This window comes from Colobus angolensis, unplaced genomic scaffold, assembly GCF_000951035.1.
Source record: "Colobus angolensis palliatus isolate OR3802 unplaced genomic scaffold, Cang.pa_1.0 Scaffold354, whole genome shotgun sequence".
Taxonomy (NCBI): domain Eukaryota; kingdom Metazoa; phylum Chordata; class Mammalia; order Primates; family Cercopithecidae; genus Colobus; species Colobus angolensis.
Window position 1 is genome coordinate 544,326 of NW_012116866.1, and position 21,390 is coordinate 565,715.

Here is a 21,390-nt window from a genome sequence, read left to right on the forward strand (position 1 = left end):
GCCTGGGTGTTCTGGGAGCGAGAAGGCACCGCGAACGGTAGGGGACCGGCGCCTGCGCCTTTGGGGTCTGTCCCCCTGCCCTCCCGGGTATCCCCTCAGTGAGCAGAGGGGATACTTTTGAATGGAATTGGAAGCAGGTTTGCCTTAATCAGTTTCCACTTTGAGTTTTCCTTAGTAATTTTGGGGTCCCAAGATACTTTATTTTCACATATGTTACTCAAATAGCGCATTTACTGAAAAGGAAAGTGTTGTAATTAATTTATACCTCAGATCCCAACAGGTGATCTTAGGTGAATACTGTCTTTCCTGTACCTTAGTTTTCTCCTCTGAGAGATGGAGATATCACAGCTACCTCACAAGCTTATAATACAGATAAAGAGCCCAGAACAGTCCCATAGCAAGTAGCCATGGCTTTATTATCATTCGTTAGATAAATCAGATGTCCCAAAGAGTTTCAGAATGCAAGAGAATGGGCTTCATATAAGTAGAGAGCCATAAGGACATATTCACTACTCTAAAATGTTCTTTTATACCAACTAGCAACACTTGTGTCCTATCCTCACAGCAATCCTGCTCAAGTGACTATTCTGAACTTTCTGAAACTATGGCAATTCTTTTGGTAGTCAGCCTTATAATCAGGAATTCAACAGTAACAAAGAAGCTCCTGTTCTGTTATTTCCATATCACTGAGACAGGCCTCACTTGCTGGTTGAAGTTTCTGTTCAAAGCCACACTCAGGGCAGTGGTGATCTGGGAGAGCTCTCTGGCTCCTGCCCTTTGCTGTGCTGGATGTTTTCAAGCCTGAAATGGGATTTCCAGGCATTGCAGGTTGTATCCAAGATAATCAAGAGGCAGAGGAGAGGTTCTAGCTCTCCAATCCGAAGTCAAACAACAACAACAACAACAACAAAAACCTGTATCTTAAAATGTGATATGGGAGTTTGCAGAAGTATTTGACACCTGCATAAATAAATGAGCAAAGGCAACCAAGCCCACAAACACTAGATAAAGAAAACCAAACAGTTCCTCAGCTATAATAATAAAAATAATCTTCATATGGCATTATAACTTATTGAGGACCTCCTAGTTTCCAGGAACAGTGCTGCACACTTTAAAGGCATTATCTTTGATCCTTAGAAACAAGCTGCCAGGTTGTGTTATCAGCCCCATTCTACATGTAGTAACAACAGCTAACTATTCACAAACCTATGTACATTTCTTCTTGTGTACTCAGCTAGAATCTATTCTCCAATTTCCCTTCCAGTTAGGTATGTCATATAAATTACTTTTGCTGACAGAATGTAAACTGAAATTATATGTACATTTTGAGATCAGGCTCATATAAACCTCCCACATGTAATGTTCTCTCTTCCCTAAATGCTAAATGGTTATTGACAGAGTAATCTCAAAATACATGGATAAAAAGAGGCAGAGCCACCATCTGCCTGGATCCTTGAATGACTATATGAAGCAGAGCAAGGACTCCTACTGTTACAGGAAAGGGGGTCCCAATCCAGACCCCAAGAGAGGCTTCTTGGATCTCACACAAGAAAGAATTCAGGGCGAGTCCACAGAGGAAAGTGAAAGCAAGGTGATTAGGAAAGTACAGGAATAAAAGAATGCCTACTCCATAGACAGAGCAGGCCCAAGGGCTACTGGTTGCACATTTTTATGGTTATTTCTTGATGATATGCTAAACAAGGGGTGGATTTTTCATGCCTCCTCTTTTTATATCATATAGGGTAATTTCCTGTTGTTGCCATGGCATTTGTAAACTGTCATAGCACTGGTGGGAATGTAGCAGTGAGGACCACCAGAGGTCACTCTCATGGCCATCTGGGTTTTGTGGGATTTGGCGGGCTTCTTTACTGCATCCTGTTTTATCAGCAAGGTCTTTGTGACCTGTATCTTGTGCCATCCTCCAATCTCATTCTGTGACTTAGAATGCCTTAACCATCTGGGAATGCAGCCCAGTAGGTCTCAGCCTCATTTTACCCAGCTCCTATCAAGATGGAGTTGTTCTCATTCACACGTCTCTAACACTACCCCTCTAACCACTAAATTGCCTTTATGTGAGTAAGAACAAAGTATTGCATTAAATCCATTGAGATTTGGGGGTTATATCAATTTGCTTTACCATAAATAACACATTGAATATTGGAAACTGGGGAAGAGCCATCTTAGAAAACTGAAGATGTCTCAGCTTATAAAAACATTCACATTAACTTTATAGCAAGATTTGCTTTCCAAAGTGCTATAAGATTCCAAATCTCTACTCATACATCCACCTATTCATAAAGAGAAGCCACACAATGAAGGAGCAAAAATAAAAACTTGTAGCCCCACTCTGCTTCTGTTTTTATTCCATTCATCCAAGTAAGGAAATTTAAATTGTTTAATTAAAAGCATTCTATGAGAAACTTAATATATGCATATGCAATTGTATGTTTGTGCATATATATACATATTCTTTCATTTAATATTCAATACTTTTATGAGGTAATGACTATTACCTCTTATTTTACAAATGAGGAAACTTGAACTTAATCCAGAAAGATCAGTAACTTGTTCGAAGTCCTTCAGCTAATAAGTGATGGAGCTGAAATGTGAATGCAGGCAGTTTGGCTTTGGAACTTGGACATACAACCTCTATACTGTAGAGGGATGAAAATAAATAGACAGAGTTAAAGAGATAAATCATAAAATGTTTAGCAATAGAATTATGATTCAAATATTCATCCAGTACAACTGTATTGGTTTTTAAGTTCTGGACTACTTTCACACCAGTGGGTAAATATAATAATGTGCTGAGCCTGCTGGTGCTGCTTCCCCCTCCCTTTCCCCTTCCTGCCCCAAACCTCATTGACTAAAGAGTTGGTTTCCTCTTCCTCTAGGAAGCTCCAAGACTCTGTTCCAGTTCTATGTCTTACATTTCTTCTGACTACTTGACTCCCATATGCCATCTAGTTCTTGCCTATCTTGAATATTGTCTCTGAGTATAATGAGATGCAAATTCTGTGACATGCAATTCTAGATGCAAAAGTCATTTATCCAACATCCACAAATTATACCTGACCCCTACTTGATTCAGATATTAAAGTAGTACTATGTGTGACATATGTGACTCAGGACAGAGCACAGAAGAAAATTTCACAGAAGCCAGAAAATCTCTACATTTGGAAAGAGATTAAACTAATTTTTTTGAACACTGGTCTAACCTGTGTTTACTGTTCTTCATCAGTACCTGACACTGACACTGTACACATTTAACTAACGTAAGACAGTTGTTAGTACATGACACATCTAACAAATGGGTGTGAAAAATTGCCTTCCATTTAACTTGCCTGCTGTCCTCTTCTAGCTAGAGATATGCCTAGCAGAGAACAATGTTCTTTATGGGACTGATCTACGTGTCTCAGATCATTCTGTATGCAATTTCTCTTTGGTTTGTACTTTCCCCCTCAAAATTTACCCTTTAGAATTGAAGTAAAAGAAGAAATAGGGGCCAGGCACAGTGGCTCACACCTGTAATCCTAGCACTTTGGGAGGCCAAGGTAGGTGGCCAACCTGAGGTTAGGAGTTCGAGACCAGCCTGGCCAACATGGTGAAACCCCATCTCTACTAAAAATATAAAAATTAGCCGGGCATGGTTGCAGGTGCCTGTAATCCCAGCTACCCGGGAGGCTAAGGCAGAATCACTGGAACCTGGGAGGCAGAGGCTACAGTGAGCCAAGACCATGCCATTGCACTCCAGCCAGCCTTGGTGACAGAGCAAGACTCTTTCTCAAAAAAAGAAGAAGAAGAAGAAAAGAAGAAGGAGAAGGAGAAGGAAAGAAGAAGAAGAAGAAGAAAGAAGAAGAAGAAGAAGAAGAAAAGAAGAGAAGAGAGAAGAAGAAGAAGAGAAGGAGAAGCAGGAGGAGCAGAAGAAGAAGAAGAAGAAGAAGAAGAAGAAGAAGAAGAAGAAGAAGAAGAAGAAGAAGAAGAAGAAGAAGAAGAAGAAGAGAAGAAGAGAAGAGAGAAGAAGAAGAAGAGAAGGAGAAGCAGGAGGAGCAGGAGCAGGAGCAGGAGCAGACGGAGAAGCAGAAGCAGAAGCAGCGGAAATAGGCCTGTGGATAAAGTGTTAGTCAAAAATTATTAGTTTAATAGAACAGCACTGCCATTAGAATTGTAACACTGAGCACATGAGCCTATAAAGTTCAAAGCCTTGTTACCAGGATAAAGTGGTCAAACACGTTGGTTTCAAACACCTCCTGGAGCTCATCAGCAGTAATTTTGTCATCTCGGGTCAGTGGTTCTTCAGCTACAGAGAATACATGAATCACCTTTCTGATACAGATGATTTAAAAAATAAAATAAAATAAAAATAAATTTTACTCAATGTGCTATTTAGTTAAAAATCAAAAAGTTGAACCGGGCATGTTGGTTCATGCTTGTAATCCCAGCATTTTGGGAGGCCAAGTCGGGTGGATCATGAGATCAGGAGATCGAGACCATCCTGGCCAGTGTAACCTGGCAAAGGTCATGGGGGACATTTTAAATTCCACCTACTACAGCAGTGATATAAGACTCCAACTGTTTTTTTTTCCAAGTTACTAGCCACTTGTTCCAAAATTATTTTGAATAGATCACTGATACTATCAATTTGTTTGGTTGTTTGACATTTAGATTTCTGGACAATTCAGAAATATTCATGATTTGAGAGGAACTCAGCCCCTACCCTTCTCCCACTCAAACTCCTTCAAAGACAAGAGATCAGTATTTGACAACTCTAACTCTGAAAATGAGAATAGTCTTATTCCAGGGCCAGACCCAAAGGCTCAATGTGAAAGTTCCTGGATTCGGGGGTGTCATGTAAGGAAAGAAAGTCAGTGCAAACTTGAGTGTATGGCTGTCCCATGAAGAGCTCACCCTGTAGAAAACAAAAAGGGTTCCCAACCTTGGAGGTTTGATGCTCATCATAATGTGGGAATGACAGCTAGAAAAAAAACTGTGAGCTCCACGAAGACTTGAAGGCAATGGAGCAAGGCCAGCAGCCTCTGCCTCCCACCATCACTTCCATCAGAACCAAGTAGGAAAGACCCCATTTCTTGTTATCCCCAGAGACCTGGCACCTTTCACTAAAGAATTTGCTTTCAAGCTGCTGCAAACTTTGAACAATTGTCTGACCTACTAAAAGTAACAGAGAAGGACAGAACTCTAGATGACTGAAGAAATCATGCATTTAAGTTATTAAAATGTATTATGTATAGGACAGTTACCACGATACTATCATTTTGTTGAGGTCTCTTTGTGTACTTTTGATACCAGCCAGGTTCATTCTACCTGCAGAGTAAATAAATTACTGGGGCAATGGGTTTTTGCAAAGAAAAGATTAATTAGATATACCAGCAAGGAGGTGGGACAACAGCTCTCAAATCTGCCTCCCCAAAGATAGGAAACATTTATGGATTAGAGAAGCGGGTGGTCTAAGACATGGGGAAAGGTGAATGGCAGTGGGTAAAAATGAGGTAATCAGTGATCTATGCCAGCATTATCGGGGTCCATGGCATTTCACAGGATATATGTCTCAGATCAACATTAGCATGATCTGAGAATGGTGTTTTTGCCTCTGACATCAAAAGGCTCCCTCTCAGGTATTTACACATGCCTAGTTGAAGGGTACATAGTCTCAACTGGTTTGAACTGGACAGGAGCTGCCCTAAGTTCCTAAAAAACAACTGAAATGACCACTACCATGTGACTTATGTTATCTGTAAGGTAGCCAGTGAAGGTTAGGTACAGCATTCAGTGGTGCAGCCTTCAGCTACCATGCCTTCAGCTTCAGGGAAAAACAAAAGCAAAAGCAAAGGCAAACAACCAAAAGCAAGCAGGGCATGATAAGTTTGGTGGACCTGATCAAATTAAGCCCTTGGTTTTACTTTCAACAACTCCTGTGTTTTCATCTTGATTTTTGTTGTGTTGATGTAGATATTTTAGTTTCTGGACATGGAGAAGCATCACCTGGTCATGATAACCCTATTCCTGGATAACCATTCATCCATTCTCTCGATAAGAATCTGACAGATCTATCTGTGGCTGATTATTTGCTATTTTTTTATCCACTTCTACCCTGAACTTTAAAATCTAGCTCTAATTCCCATCATGTGTCTGAACTAAGTCCTTGATGGCCAAGAATAAAATGATTTATTTTTAGCCCCTTATAACAGAGAACTTGTAGTTCTCTGTAGATCTCTCTGGAATGAAGTTGCCTCCAGTTTCAAGCAGGGGGAAAGTACTGCCTTGACTCAAACACTCTCCCTTTGTTTCCTTTCCCTCCTATCATTCATCTCTCTTCTTTTCAAATCCCCATTTATCCGGCCTGGCTCACAACAAATGTGTGGAATAGGATTTTTTACATTGTTATAAATGATAAGTAATCAATTCTTACTCATATAGCACATATAATAAATCATTTTTCCTGGGTGCTTGTGAATATATTTCTTTCAAATGTGGAATATAAATGATAGTTATAAATAGAGATCACTTTGCAATCAAAGATATAGAGAATATAGAATCATGTTGACTGTTAAATATAGCAGAGTGGGATAGTGTTACTTCCTAGCCTAAGAAAATAAATCCATGCATAGCCTGTATCTAAAGCATCATCTATGTCATCTACCCACATTTAAACCTATTTATGAGTCACTAACAAAAAATGTTTCTCGAACATCCAGTCTCTGAGATTTTTCTTTTCCACTATAAACTGCTATAAAACCTCCTATAATTCCCTTCTTTGAAACAGGAGTCAAATGAGACAGTGAGGAATAACCTCCAGCAATGGTGAGATGAGCTCTCTTTAACCCAGTGGATTACTCTCCATTTTCAACAGTCCTTTATGTATATTGTCATGGTTATTAAATATAATAAGTAAACAAGACTTGCCAGATAATGAAATTTGTTCACATTTTCAGGTGCCAGACAAGAAACATGGATCATTGTGTGGAGTTCCATTAGTAGGAATAAGGCTCATTCTACATTCTTGTCGTTCTTTGTATTTTTTGTTTTTCATGAGAAGGAATTGTATCAGCAAAAGGCAATATTCTAACATGACAATGACAGCAGACAGAAACTCAATAAACTCTTGACTTGGTACTGCAAACACCACTTCAAATTAAGATCGAAATTGTGATATAGTTTTTTTTTTTTTTCCAATATGGCTATAACAAAAAAAAGTTGATTAAGGCTATAAATATCAAAGAGCATGATACCTTTATTAAAATAAACCTTTGTTTAATCAATTGTTCATGTATTTATACAACAAGCAGTAATCGAGTGCCTACTATGTGCCTTGCATTAATAGTAGAGAAACAATGTTTTTAAAAGTCCAAATCATCTTGGAGCTTATACTTTGGTAGGTTGAAAGGCAATAGACAAGATAAGTAAAATACATATGTTAGATAGTAATAAGCAGCAAAAAGGAAAAAAAAAAGGTAGATAAGAAAGATGGGAACATATGAGGGGCATGATGAAATTTTAGACTGGGTGACCAGAAGACTTTGCTGAGAAGTAAAGCAAACAAAATGATGGAAAAAAAAAAGTTTGAGTTGACAACTACAATAACTACCATCCCCCATGCCCAAGAAAACAACTACAAGGGAGAAGAAAATACTAACCCAATGAAACAGAATTAAATATCCTTAAACAAGCATTTGGCGACATTAAAAAATACCATGCATCAAAAATTTTAAAAACAGAAATAGACAAAGAACAGGAAGAAATAAAACAAAAACTGATTATACTCAGGAAAGAAACAGAAGAAAGTAAAATCATACAGAAATAAAGATGGAACTAAAAAGTGCAGAGAAGTCTTGCTTTTATTTATTTATTTATTTTTTTTATTATACTTTAAGTTCTAGGGTACATGTGCATAACGTGCAGGTTTGTTACATATGTATACTTGTGCAATGTTGGTGTGCTGCACCCATCAACTCGTCAGCACCCATCAATTCATCATTTATATCAGTGCTTTTAATGTACCCCACCTACAGACCACCCTTCCTGAAGAACAACTATTAACTGTGGACAAAAGGCAAAAAAAAAATTACCTTAGAATTCCAAAGAAGAGGCCGGGCGCGGTGGCTCAAGCCTGTAATCCCAGCACTTTGGGAGGCCGAGACGGGCGGATCACGAGGTCAGGAGATCGAGATGATCCTGGCTAACACAGTGAAACCCCGTCTCTACTAAAAAATACAAAAAACTAGCCGGGCGAGGTGGCGGGCGCCTGTAGTCCCAGCTACTCGGGAGGCTGAGGCAGGAGAATGGCGTAAACCCGGGAGGCGGAACTTGCAGTGAGCTGAGATCCGGCCACTGCACTCCAGCCTGGGCCACAGAGCGAGACTCCGTCTCAAAAAAAAAAAAAAAAAAAGAATTCCAAAGAAGAAACAACAGCAGGCACAGTGTGGAGGAGAGCCCATGAGACATTCACCAAAGCCGGCCATATCCTGGGCCATAAAGCAAACCTCGACAAATTTAATGGTAGAGAAATCAGACAGAATGTGTTCTCCGACTGTAATAGAACAAAACTGGAAATCAATAACAAAAATGCAGTCAGAAATCAATAACAAGTTTTTTAAATCTCTAAAAATATGTATATTAAACATTTCTAAGTAATTCATGAGTAAAGAGAAAGTATCAAAGGAAATTAATAAAAATATGTACAACTTAATAATGTGTCAAAAAATCTGGCATGCAGCTAGAATAGTGCTAAGAAGAAGTTCATAATTAAGTTTTTACAGCAAGAAAGTAGAGAAAGAAGAGCAAAATAAATCCAAAGCAAGCTGAAGGAAGGAAATAGAAAAGATCTGAGCTGAAGTCAGTGAAATTGATAATAGGAAAACAATTGGGAAAGTTTAGCAAACAAAAAGTTGGTTCTTAGGAAAATACCAATAAAATTGAGAAACTCCTAGCAAGACTGACAAAACAGAAAAAAAAAAAAAGAGAAGACACTGACATCAAGAATGAAATAGAGAACATCATTACAGATCTTGTAGCCATTAAAAAGATAATACTACAAGCAACTTTTATGCTAATAAATTTGAAAACTTAGAAATAATTGACCAATTCCTTAAAAAGCACAAATGACAAAAACACAAAACAGAAAATCTGAATAGTCTTATAATCATTAACAATTACATGCATAATTTTCAAGATCCATAAAATAAATCTGCAGGCCCAGATGGTTTCACTGGTGAATTCTACCAAATATTTAAAGAAGAATTAACACCAATGTTATATAATATTTTCCAGAATACAGAAGATGAAAGAACACTTCAACTCATTTTCTGAGGTTGCTATCGCCAAATAAGCAAACCAGTCAAAACCAAAAAAAAATACAGGCCAATGTCTTTCATGAACTTAGACAGAGAAATTCTCCACAAAATATTAGCAAAACAAATCCAGCAATGTTAAAAAGAAATGATTTGTTTTTGGTAAAGACAGCATCTCACTATGTTGCCCAGGCTGGTCTCTAACTCCTGACCTTAAGTGATCCTTCCACCTTGGCCTCCCAAAGTGCTGGGATTATAGGCATTAGCTAATCCACCCAGTGATTTTTGTCAGTAATCTATTGTCTCCAGTTGTTTTTGCAAGTTAGTTTCTTTGGTTCTCTGCAGTTTCATTATGTCTAGGTTTTTCTTTATCTGTGTCTATCTTGTTTGGAACTTGCCATTTTTCCTGAATCTGATGATCACGGCTTCCATCAATTCTAACAACAAAAAGAAAAAAGAAAAAAAAAAAAAAAACCTCAGTCTTCATTTCCTCAATGTTACCTCTTTCCTATGTTCTCAGTTCTTTCTAGAATACTTATTAGAGGCATTTGAGATGCCTCACTCTATCATTCACATGTTAACTTCTATATCCTCAAAACCCAACAGTGCCTGGCATGTGGTCAGTGCTCATCTGTGGAACGAATGAATTATACTAAACCCATTGGAAATCAAAATAAATGCACCAGATCAAGGCAGAAATCAGGCATCTGCTGAAATCCAACTTCCTAGCAGTTGAATCTTTAACCTACTACTCCAGTCAGATACAAAAAGAGTTAAATCTGGGATTGTTTAATGAAAGGAATCAATTGTACAGGTACACCATTTGGGAGTGTGGGAAGGGAGTGCTCCCTGTTTTGAGGAAATTGGATAAAATGGCTCAGAAAATACGTACAGAACCAACCTAGGGACACATCATCAATGACGTGAAATCAAGATTGGTTCATGTTTAAAGTTTCCTTTTGGGTACTTAATTTGCATTGACTGTGCACCTACTAGAATATTATCACAATTCTGCAAGGTAGGCACTGGCATCAATATTTTATGTAATTAAACTGAGGTATAAATTGAAGTAACTTGCCCAAAGTTATACAGCTGGTCTCGAACTCCATACCAATAGTTAACTGGCTAAATCCAAATCTGATCCAAGGTCTGCCCAGCCCTAAAGCCCATACTCCTCCCACCATGCCCTGCCACTTGATCAGATGCTGCCTACTGGGTCAAACTTGGAAAACTGAACCAACTCTATCAGATGGGAAGTCATCACTTAGTGCCTTACATTATAGCGTTTTAACCATGACATTCTGGCTTATCAATCTCTAATAAAAATTATTATGTGTTAAAAAGCTCTTTATTCATTCACATATATTATTGCATTAAATGTTCACTCCATACCCATGAGTAGAAGCAGCAAAAAGATAACCACTCCACTTTACATATGAGGAACCTGAGATTCACAATACATAATGTGCTTCTTCCAAATTTACAATGTGAGTGAATAGAAGAGTGAAAAACAGCTCGATTTCAGGTCAGCTTCACCCTTCTCTCCCAAAGACAGTGGACACAGTGGTGTGCAGCTCTCATTTTCACTTATAGAATGTTTATAGAAAACCTTTAACAACAGAGTTAGAGAAACTGTAATCAAAAACTTCATGAACTGTGAAGAAATTATTTATCATTTTTTACTTTTGTTAACTCATTCAAAATTTTACTGACTTTAGATTTCAGGCATTACATTGGTTATATTTACAGTAAAAGTATATGGCATTTTATCATTTTTTTTCATATCAAGTGAGGCCTGGGGTGTGGTTCTTTGAAAATTTATAAAGAAAAAGTTTGCATAATTATGATACGTATAAACTAAATCCTCACCACTTTCCTCTACTACTATAGTGTACCTTACGCCAGCAATTACCCAATTAGAAAATTTTATCGAAACTTAATGCGAGTGAAAAATTTCTTGTTGCAAGTTTACAACTATTAAGATATGATCATGAAAATGGGTTGGTCACTAATAAACAAATTTGCAAATAGTGTTAAGGATCAGGCCCAATATTAGCATGAACTCCCTCAGAATCAATAAAAGATATTTTTTAAACAAGAAATAATTCAAGTGAGCCAAATGCGTATCTATTTGGTTTTTGTTATTAACCACATGGACACCACATGAGGATTGTTAGGATTCTAACAATTTTAAGATTGTCAGAAGCAGCATATGGAGGAAGAAATAGGGCAAAAGAGCTAAAAACATTGCTCATAAAGCAACAAAGTTCTGATTGCCACTCAAATAGTGGGCAGTACTTCCTTTTGCTGGGGGCAGGCCAAAGAAAGGAGCAGTGTGTGCCTGTGTCACAATTATTCAAGTCCACCTCTTGTCCCGTGGAGCACAGCTTAGGCCCCAGTTGACAGAATAATATAAACAGATATTCTGTTGGGTGACTTGATTTTATTTTTCCATAAAATCTTTCAGAAAAGAACTCTAGTAATTTTGATGTAATACCATTCTAGAGAATAACTAATATTTTTACTTTATCAATTTTTAATTTTTGAGATGGAGTCTTGCTCTGTCACCCAGGCTGGAGTGCAGTGCCGTGATCTTGGCCCACTGCAACCTCTGCTTCCTGAGTTCGAGTGATTCTCCTGTCTCAGTGTCCCAAGCTAAGATTACAGGTGCACGCCACCACACGCGGCTAATTTTTGTATTTTTAGTAGAGATGGATTTTTGCCATGTTGGCCAGGCTGGTCTCAAACTTCTAACCTCGTGATCTGCCCACCTCAGCCTCCCAAAGTGCTGGGATTACAGGCTTGAGCCACTGTGCCCAGCCCAATCTTTTTCTCACATGCATACAAGTATGCACACATACACAGTCTTGGAGATAATTCCAAAAGGAAGGAAAATAGACAGTCCTAGTTCATAGTTTATTACAAATGCATATTATCCAACATGATAGAAATCCACGTGCCCCAGAATGTACAAGAAGGTATGCAATGTTCCAGAATATCATTGTCAGTTCCGGTTATATATATATATATATATATATTAAATATACATATTTTTTGAGACAGGGTCTCGCTGTCACCCAGGCTGGAGTGCAGCGGCACAATCTCAGTTCACTGCAACCTCCGCCTCCCAGCCTCAAGAGATCCTCCCACCTCATCCTCCTGTGTAGTTGGGACTACAGATGCATGCCACCACACCCAGCTAATTTTTTTTTTTCTTTTTGTAGAGACAGGGTCTCACTATGTTTCTCAGGCTGGTCTCGAACTCCTAGTCTCAAGTGATCCTTCCGCCTTGGCCTCCCAAAGTGCTGGAATTACAGGCATGAGCCACTGTGCCCAGCCTGATTATCTGTCTTTTGAATAGTGACCCTAATGTGCTTTTCCAGTTCCAGTAACTTTTGATAAAATTTTTCAGCAGTGTCTTCATCTAGGTCCATCTGGAAAAGAAGCAAAAATAAAGATGTCTAGAAAGGAAAATTAAGATGAATAGTATTTGTATAAAAGAAAGTCATTCAATATATGAAACAAAAAGAAAGGAGGCAGCATGAAAGGGCCATGGTGGCAGACACGTGGGGACTGTCAGGAAGCTGAGAGCCTGAAGACATAGTAAATGTCAGTCTCAGTTCCAACATTCACCAAACCCACTGATGCTTCCCTTAAACAGCAAGACTGAAAGATCTGAGTTTTGCTATCTCCCCCAACTTCTATATGCCCAGGAAACAGAAGACACCAACCAACTGTGATATCAAAGGACAAAACAGAAAAATCAAGAGTTTCGTGAATTTCTAATGGCTACTCACTTCCTAATATCCATCTGGCTTAGTAAAAAATCTCTGGTGTGAGCAGGGCTCACGGCCCTCTAGATAAAAGACGATACTTCAGCCCCCGTTGAAACAACGGGTGCCAGAGCCATGAGACTATGTTCTGGCCAGTGAGATGTAAATAATACCTGGAGTCTCTTCAAGAGAAATAAAGCATCCCTTTTTTCTTCTCTTCTTCCATACCACTCTCCAGCCACAGGCCTGAGGGCCACGCCCTAATGGCCAGGTGGTGACTGCAAGGAACTTGGGTTCCTGACAATTTGTGGAGCTGCCATGGCAGCCTGAGACTGCCTCTCTCCTAAATGCTTTTACATGCAAGAAATTTAAGATTCTATCTGGTTCAATCCATAATTATTTTACATTCTTGTGTTTCATGCAGAAAATCTCGAGAGTATGTAAAGGCAAACTTTCAGTCCTTTTAAAATAGTGATATCCTTTTTTCAAGCCAACACAGAGCCTAAACTTCAGGAACAGCTTCTTTGTTCACAAAACTGAAAGGCTAAAAATTAAATAAACTTTTAAACATTTTGAAAATAACATTTATTTTCAATCACGTTAGAGTTTTTCCATAATGGAACTGGAAGAAGCATTACAGAACTCTTCTAGTTCAACCCCATCTTTTAACAGAAGAGAAAGCTAACTTACCCAAATAATCAAAGGTTAAAATACTTTCTTCAATGCATTTCCATAAAATGCTAATGAGTATGTCAGTTTGTAGAATTAAACATTTTTCCCCTTGATAAACAAATCATTCCCTCTAAGTTAACAGACAGTAAGTTCAAATACACTCTGCCAGCCTAAAGTAAGTTATTAGTTTATAATAGAATTCCCCAAATAGAATTACAGGTTATGTAAAATTTGGTTTAAAAAAAATTCATGAAGAACTGAAAACAGCAGGATTAAATATTTCACACATGTTTCTTAACTGTTTCAACTTCTCACAGCCTTTACTCTGCTGATGTATGCTGTACAAGTCTCTGAAAGAGGGGAATGTAATATGAAGCATGGTTCAATTTTACTTGCTAGAGGAACTGCTTCTTGCAAATCTTCTCAAGAAACTAGTATCCCACAGAATGTATTTTGAAAAACCTGGAAGGTTCACTTTTAGTGAACAGATAGCACAGGAAGCCAAGTGCATGGCTCCCCTTTTAGCTCATGCTACTAACAGAGGCCAAGATCAATGCCAGTTACTTGACTTACCTAACAGTCACCTCAATCTTATTTTATCTTAAGCTAATACCTCCTCACAACAGGCTGGATCGTGGAAAATCGAAGGCTGAAATAAACCTTAGTCATGACAAAAGTATAACAAAGTACTTCTCTCAGTTTAAAATAAATGTTCTCATTCCCCAGTATGTAACTCTACGTTTGATTTCATTTTAGATTATACCAAGTCTAAAAAACATAGTACTGATTTGATTTTTTTTCTGCACATTATCCTGTTCCTCTTCAAAACACCAATCTATTAAAGCTGATAATTGTCACAAGCAGAATTGAATACTCAAAGAGAAGTTCACACAGAAAACACTTCCTATTTCATCCAACTTGGAACATATTTACTGAGCGTCTACCATGTGTAAGGCAGTCTGCTAGGAAATGGGGTATGACCCTCCTCCTCACAGAGCTTACATTCTGACAGAGGAACCCGAAAGTGAACAAGCATGATCTGCAACAGGTACAGGATGTCAAGAAAGCCTACCACAGAGGCACCCAGGCCTGGTCTACAGGGTCATTAAAGGCTATGGGATAAGCTGATCTGAAGGATGAGCAGAAATTAATCATCAAGAGGCTGAGAGCAGCTCAGGTCAGGAGAACAAGATGTGCAAGAAACAGGAGAGAGCAGGATGAAATAAAATCAGGCCAGTGTGATGCTGGTGAACAGTGAGTATCCAGAGAAGGGAAGCTAGGGGGCTGAGGGGCTGGTCAGGAACACGGGCTTAATTCATCAACCCAACAGCAAACGTCAGTGCAACAATGCAAGCACATTTACCTTCTGGGTCATAATGTAATTTCTTCCAAAGCCAGTGGTGGCACTCAGATATTTGATCAGAGGATTGAGAGATTCCGGCTTTTGGTGGAAAAGCCATACCTGGAAAGGAAGGATATGTCAATGATTTGTTTCTTCTGCCCAAGGTGAGTGAGGCTGGTGGAGATTCACAATCAGCACTTTATAGAGCTCCCCAGACAAATTATAAACATCCTCTCAAATATCATCAGTGAATGGTTTAGCAAATGTATTGAGAACTAATTAAAATATAGTTTAAAAGCACTTGCTTCTATAATCAATTTGTGTTCCTACAATAAACACATTTATTTCTGTAACATTTACCAAAACAAGAGCATCCAAGCCAATTCCATTTATGTTTTCCTTAGCTAATTTCAATTAAGTCAAGATTTAATAATCTACTAAGTACTACAGTGCTAGGTCCTTAGGTTTCCAAAGTGAATGGCAAAAATCCTGAAGGAGCTCAATGGAATGAGGGAGACAAACGTAAAGAACTGACTCAGATACAATGGGTTTTTAATGTAGGACAATTCTGATCCATTAGTAGAGGCTGCCTCTGGAGCTCTGGGTTGAAGAATATTCAGAGACACCACTTGTGTATAACAGAAAGGAGTATTATAGCCCATTAGTAATGTCTGCCATTGATGAGGAAACACACACAATCCATTTGCCATGTGTGATTTAAGGAACTCGACTGGCTTCCTAATAAAATAACAACTTGATCCTCTAAGAGGGAAGAAAATCTTCATAAAGGGGAATGGTGTTGAACTTTGTTATCTTGGCTCTTGACCCACAAGATGCTCTTTCTCCATGGGAAATCACGGACTGATTGCGCAGTCATCGCCCTGCTTTGCCTGCCCCTCCAGCTTTCCATTGCTCTGTCTCTCCTCTAGCTGCTGGTGTATCCTGCCTCTAAAGAAGGGCTTTCCCTATAGTCATGGTGCCCAGTGCCATGGTAAATGTCAAACTTGCAAACTTCACTCCTAATGTTCTGCGCTTAGCCTTATAGTCCGCTTTAGCTCCAAACAGGACCTCGATTATTCACAGAGCTTATTCTCTTATTACCTTTTCTGTTGAAATTATTTCTACTACGAGTGAACCTGTAATTCACATCTGCTAAGCCATCATACAAGTTATAAAAACTTCAGTAACATACCAGCGCTTCTGTTCCATTGTACGGTGTCAAAGTGAATGCATTTGCAAAAAAGCGAAGCTGCAGAAAAGAAAACAACAGCTATTTTTGTGGTGGTTTAGAATACAGTCACAAAATAATTATTCATTTAAATATTAAAAAAGAAAACTTGCCTTTCTGATTATAGAACATTTTTTAAGTAACAAAAAATAGAAGTCAAAAAAAAAAATCACTCAATCTCCATACTCCAAATCAACCACTTTTAACACGAATGTCTATTTACTTCTGATCTTTTCTTTATGCCTGCCCTAAAGGAGAGATATTTCTTCCTGAGCCCTAAAGGGAGAATCATTTCCTAAAAATAGCATTTTTCAATGTGTGCCAGAGAAACGATGGTCCTGCAAGATGTTCAAATCACGAAACAAAAATATGGTTCTATAGTTACATAATGTACAATTATCCCCCTTTTGGGAACTTTTAATGCACATGACCATTTTGAAAACTTAGAGAAGTCCAGTTTAACAATGTTTAACATGGGTTTTCTGAAATTATATGATTACAGAACTCTTGGGATCTGTGGTACATGAGCAATGAAACATTCCTTTAAAGAGAAGTGGACACTCAAATGGTGGTGTGGCAGTAATACTTAGAAATATTAAGCATAGGTTTCACATTAAGTAAGTTCAAAACCTCAAGTTAAATGGCATTCAGGTTCATTCCTTAAATCATTTCCCAACCCTTAAACACATCTTCTAGGTCCCAAAAAGAGATTTTATGAGCTAAGAAAAGAAGTATTCATCACTTACTAGCAATATTGCCGGCATCAACAGTGTCCATATAAAGGGAGGCAGAATTCCATATGTCAAATTGGTCAATGCTGTACCTGGACATACCACATTGGAATATAGACCCTAGGAACAGACAGGGGTAGCAGTAAGACTTTAACTTAATGTATATTGACTCAGTACAGCTACATGCTAGTTAATAAAAGAGGTATGTACATGAGCCAGAAGTCAGGTAATAAAGAATTTACGTTTTGAGTTGTCTCTGAAGGTGGGTAAAACATTTATGTTGAAGAACCATGTATTAAGAGAACCCACTGTGAGAGGCACCCAGGATGTAAAAATTAGTAGGACAAAGTCTCTATTCTCATGAACCTTGCAGTATAAAAAATAACCAATCTTAAAGCTGGGGGAGAAAAGCAGGGCCTGGTTATCTGAGTTTTCCCTATTATTGGCTTAACTGAAGATCAACTTTTCAATAATCATGAGCATTTACGATTAAAAGATGTACGGAGTACAGTCCTTGCCTTCAAGAAGTTTCTGGCCTAATAAATAGACAGCTAAACCTAAAGTATGTGTCTGTTTCCCTGCAGGTACATAAGACCCATACGTCTAGCTTGAGGTGGGTGCTCCCGGCATCAGGCTGTATGTGCTGTCACAAAACTTTCTCCAACTGAAGATCTCTAAATCAGGTCCTTAGTCTAGAACTCATTTTAGAAAGTTCCACCCTATAAAGAGAGCCCCAATTAACACAGAGCTTATTTAATCTAAAGGGTCCTAAGTGATCTATAGTTAAGCCCTGGAGCCCTGGGACTATCATGAGGATAAGTCTTAGCTCGTGACTTTTTTCTAGAGGATTGCTGGGAAATCAAGGGGACTCTCAGGGATGGTTGATCCATGTCAGGCAATGCCAAGACTCTGCAGCACCAAATGAAGGAGGAAAAGCTTCCAGGTTCTGTTGCTTAGGGTGCTATCTGTTCACTGAACTGTCTGTTAGAGACAGAACCTGAGAATCCCCTTGATTTACTAACAATCCTCTAGAAAAAAGTCAAGAGCTAAGACTTATCCTCATGAGAGTCCAAAAGTTTTTCCTAAGAAAATAATGTACTCTGCCCCCAAAACAGCTAAGGAAAAGTTCTTATTCTAGGAACTACCTAGGAACATTTGTGGACTATTTTGTCCTAAACGAAGAAATCTTCAAACTAAAATCCAGGGTTTCCAACATACATAATTTTCTGATGTTGAGAGATAAAAAAAGAAAGAAAGAAGAAGACAATCTTAACCAAGACTGTATCCTTCCATTTGTTTAATTATAGGGATTAAATTGTGATGATCCTGAGTATTTCTATATGGCTTGAGTCGGGGAGGATGCATGGATGATTCAAGTCTATCAGGCAGTCTATATAAAACCTGACAACATTTCCAGCAACACAGGGCTTCAAAAGGAATACTGTAATGTCATTCTTTCTCAGCTGCTTCTTTCCTCATAAAGGCCAGGGAGAAAAAGTCATTGGCTGAGAACCAATCTCAACAGATTTTACAAGCAATAGCTAAATCTCCCTCTTTCATAAAAGATAGAATCCCAAACCTTACTTGATAACTGAGACTTAAATAGAATCCCAGACCGTTCTACGAAAGGAAAAGTTAATCCCTCTAAAAGGGAGTTCTCAGAGTACCAGGAAGCAGTTGTGACAAGTTTTTAAACATCTCAAGAAACTTCGGAAGGAGGTGTACAATGGGGCCAACATGCTGAGTCCAACCTGCAATATTAACAGCCTATACAAGAACATGTACACGCATCTGCAGACCACATGCACCAACACCTACACACGTGCACACACCCAAAAAATACATGCACAAACACATGTGCACACACCCACAAAACCCATACATGTACATATGAACCCCCTACACATGGGTAGGCACACAAATACATATCCACGCTCATGCATATCCACATGTACGTATTTATACAGACACATGCACACACAAACTCACATTCTGAATACAAAGCACTGCTGTGAGTGCTTCATCCAGATCCCCTCAGTCCATCTTCCCAATAAATCTGTGAGGCAGGCACTATTACTATCCCTATTTTTCAGATGAGGAAACTGAGGCATAGGGAGATTAAATAATATGCCTAGGGTTACAAAGAGTCAGGATTTAAATTCAGTCCTAGAAAGTATGCTCTTGGCTTCAACTTTATAAGAGGCATGATTCAGGCTGGGTGCAGGCGCTGTAATCCCAGCACTTTGAGAGACTGAGGCAGGCAGATACCTGAGGTCAGGAGTTCGAGACCAGCCTGGCCAACATAGTAAAACCCTGTTTCTACTAAAAATACAAAACGTGGGTGTGGTGGCACATGCCTGTAATCCTAGCTACTTGGGAAGCTGAGGCATGAGAATCACTTGAACTCAGAAGATGGAGGTTGCAGTGAGCTGAGATTGTGCCACTGCACTCCAGCCTAGGTAACAGAACGAGACTCTGTCTCAGAAAAAAGGAGGGGCATGATTCTAAAAGCCAGATCACAAAATACCACCTGATAAAGATAGCCATTCCAGAATAAGCCAGGTCTAGACTATCACATAAGGCTTATATTTCTATGTCTAACTCATGATCCAAGAAGCTCCCTTGAGGGAAGACATAATTCTTGATCATTTTTTTATTTCACTTTCCTCCTCAACCCTAAACCTGGCCCAGTGCCCTAAACATGATAGGTCGTTTGTAAATGTTAGTGAAATTAAACTTCTCCATAGCCCCATACTCATACAACACTGTTAATCAAAGCAAACAAAAGAAAATGTCCAAGGGGAAGATTGGAGATTTTCAGGTAAGAATTTAGACCTGGGCAACAGAGAGATAAAAGAAGCAGTAAACTGCGGACCATAGTGGCCACAAGGATTCAGTATGACCAACAAGGGTCACCATCCCCTGTAAAACATCCTATAAACTGAGATCCTCATAGAGACAGAGCTCTGGAGTCTTACCTAAAACCACCACTATCCAGAAGGTTTTATAACTACTTCACTGTCCTATAAACATCTGCTATGACAAACACTAGGAGGCAGCATAGTACAGAGGGAAAAGTCCAAGCCATAAAGTCAGCCAGCCTCAGGCTCAATTTTGAGCTCTACCATTTACAAGCTGTGTGACCATCAGGTAAATGACTTAAGTTCTCCAAGATTTAGAGTCCTCATCTGAAAATGGTTATACTTAAACCCACCTCCACATAATGAGGCAGGTATTTAATGATATACACAGATGAATACAGAACCTGAAACATAGCAAGTACCAAAACAGTAGTTATTATCACTTTTAGTAGTGTCACTCTGTTAACATAAGTTAGAATTCCTGAAGAACCACAGAATGATGAATGAACTACCTGTAACTAAAATGTCAGGAGCTAATTATCTCTGCCCTAACATTTTCGTATATACCAACTATTAATCTAAACTACAAGAGTTAGTGGAAAGCCAGCTACCTTACTAGGAAATCAATAGTAGGTAATTAAGAGAACCTGCCCTGCCATTTCCATATCACTGAGATGGGCCTTACCTGCCGGTTGAAGTTCCTGTTCAAAGCCACACTCAGAAGGTCAGTGGCATATTTGGAAGAACTGTAGGGCTCCTTGCCTTTGCTGTGCTGGAAGTCCTCGAGGCTGAAATTAGATTTCCTTGCATTGCGAGACGATGTCCAGATGAGCTGAGATGGACTGTCACTGTGACAAAGGAGAGGCTCCAGTTCCCGAATCTGGGTGAAAGAAAAAAAAAAAAAAAGAACAAAAAAGTATTAAAATATACTGGCAGAATAGAGATAACAATTTTGAAACCACTGTACATCTATACTGAAATTGAACAATTAAATAAATGGAGGGAGGATGGTGGGAGTCAGGTTTGTCATTGTTGAAGTGAGACATCACAAATAAGCATGGGGAGGAAGCTAGAATGATCTATATGGTAAGAGATTAGGGTCAGAGAAATCAGTATTAACTACTTATCTAAAAGAGACATGAATTAGTTACATAGAAAAATATGTATAGATACGTATACATACATGAGTTAGTATGCTAGTATGCACACACATATCTCTGTAGTCTATTAGCAGAGAGGGTTTAGAAGACACTGATCTCTCAGAAGCAATAAGCACCCAGATCTTGGTTTCTAATAACCATTTTCTGATAAAAGAAAACATGTCTTTAGAAAAGTAGCTGATTCTAGGACTGAACAAGGAAACACATAAGATGATTCTGAGGCCGGGCGCGGTGGCTCAAGCCTGTAATCCCAGCACTTTGGGAGGCCGAGACGGGCGGATCACGAGGTCAGGAGATCGAGACCATCCTGGCTAACAC

General features: G+C 38.8%; 1 protein-coding gene across 2 annotated transcripts in view; it reads right to left on the reverse strand.

Annotated features, from left to right (window-relative positions):
- Positions 1–12,210: 12,210 nt before the first annotated feature.
- Positions 12,211–21,390, reverse strand: part of HSD17B7 (hydroxysteroid (17-beta) dehydrogenase 7) — an 18,348-nt gene continuing 9,168 nt past the window's right edge. The window contains exons 5-9 of one of the 2 annotated variants that reach the window (XM_011952961.1): positions 20,598–20,792; positions 17,067–17,171; positions 16,285–16,341; positions 15,114–15,212; positions 12,211–12,739 (exon numbers count right to left, since the gene is read on the reverse strand). In XM_011952961.1, coding sequence (XP_011808351.1) covers positions 12,617–12,739; positions 15,114–15,212; positions 16,285–16,341; positions 17,067–17,171; positions 20,598–20,792 — 579 coding nt within the window. In that variant the 3' untranslated portion in view covers positions 12,211–12,616. Of the gene's footprint in view, positions 12,740–15,113; positions 15,213–16,284; positions 16,342–17,066; positions 17,172–20,597; positions 20,793–21,390 lie in introns of those variants that run through there. The other variant, XR_001002997.1, reaches the window with a different exon arrangement.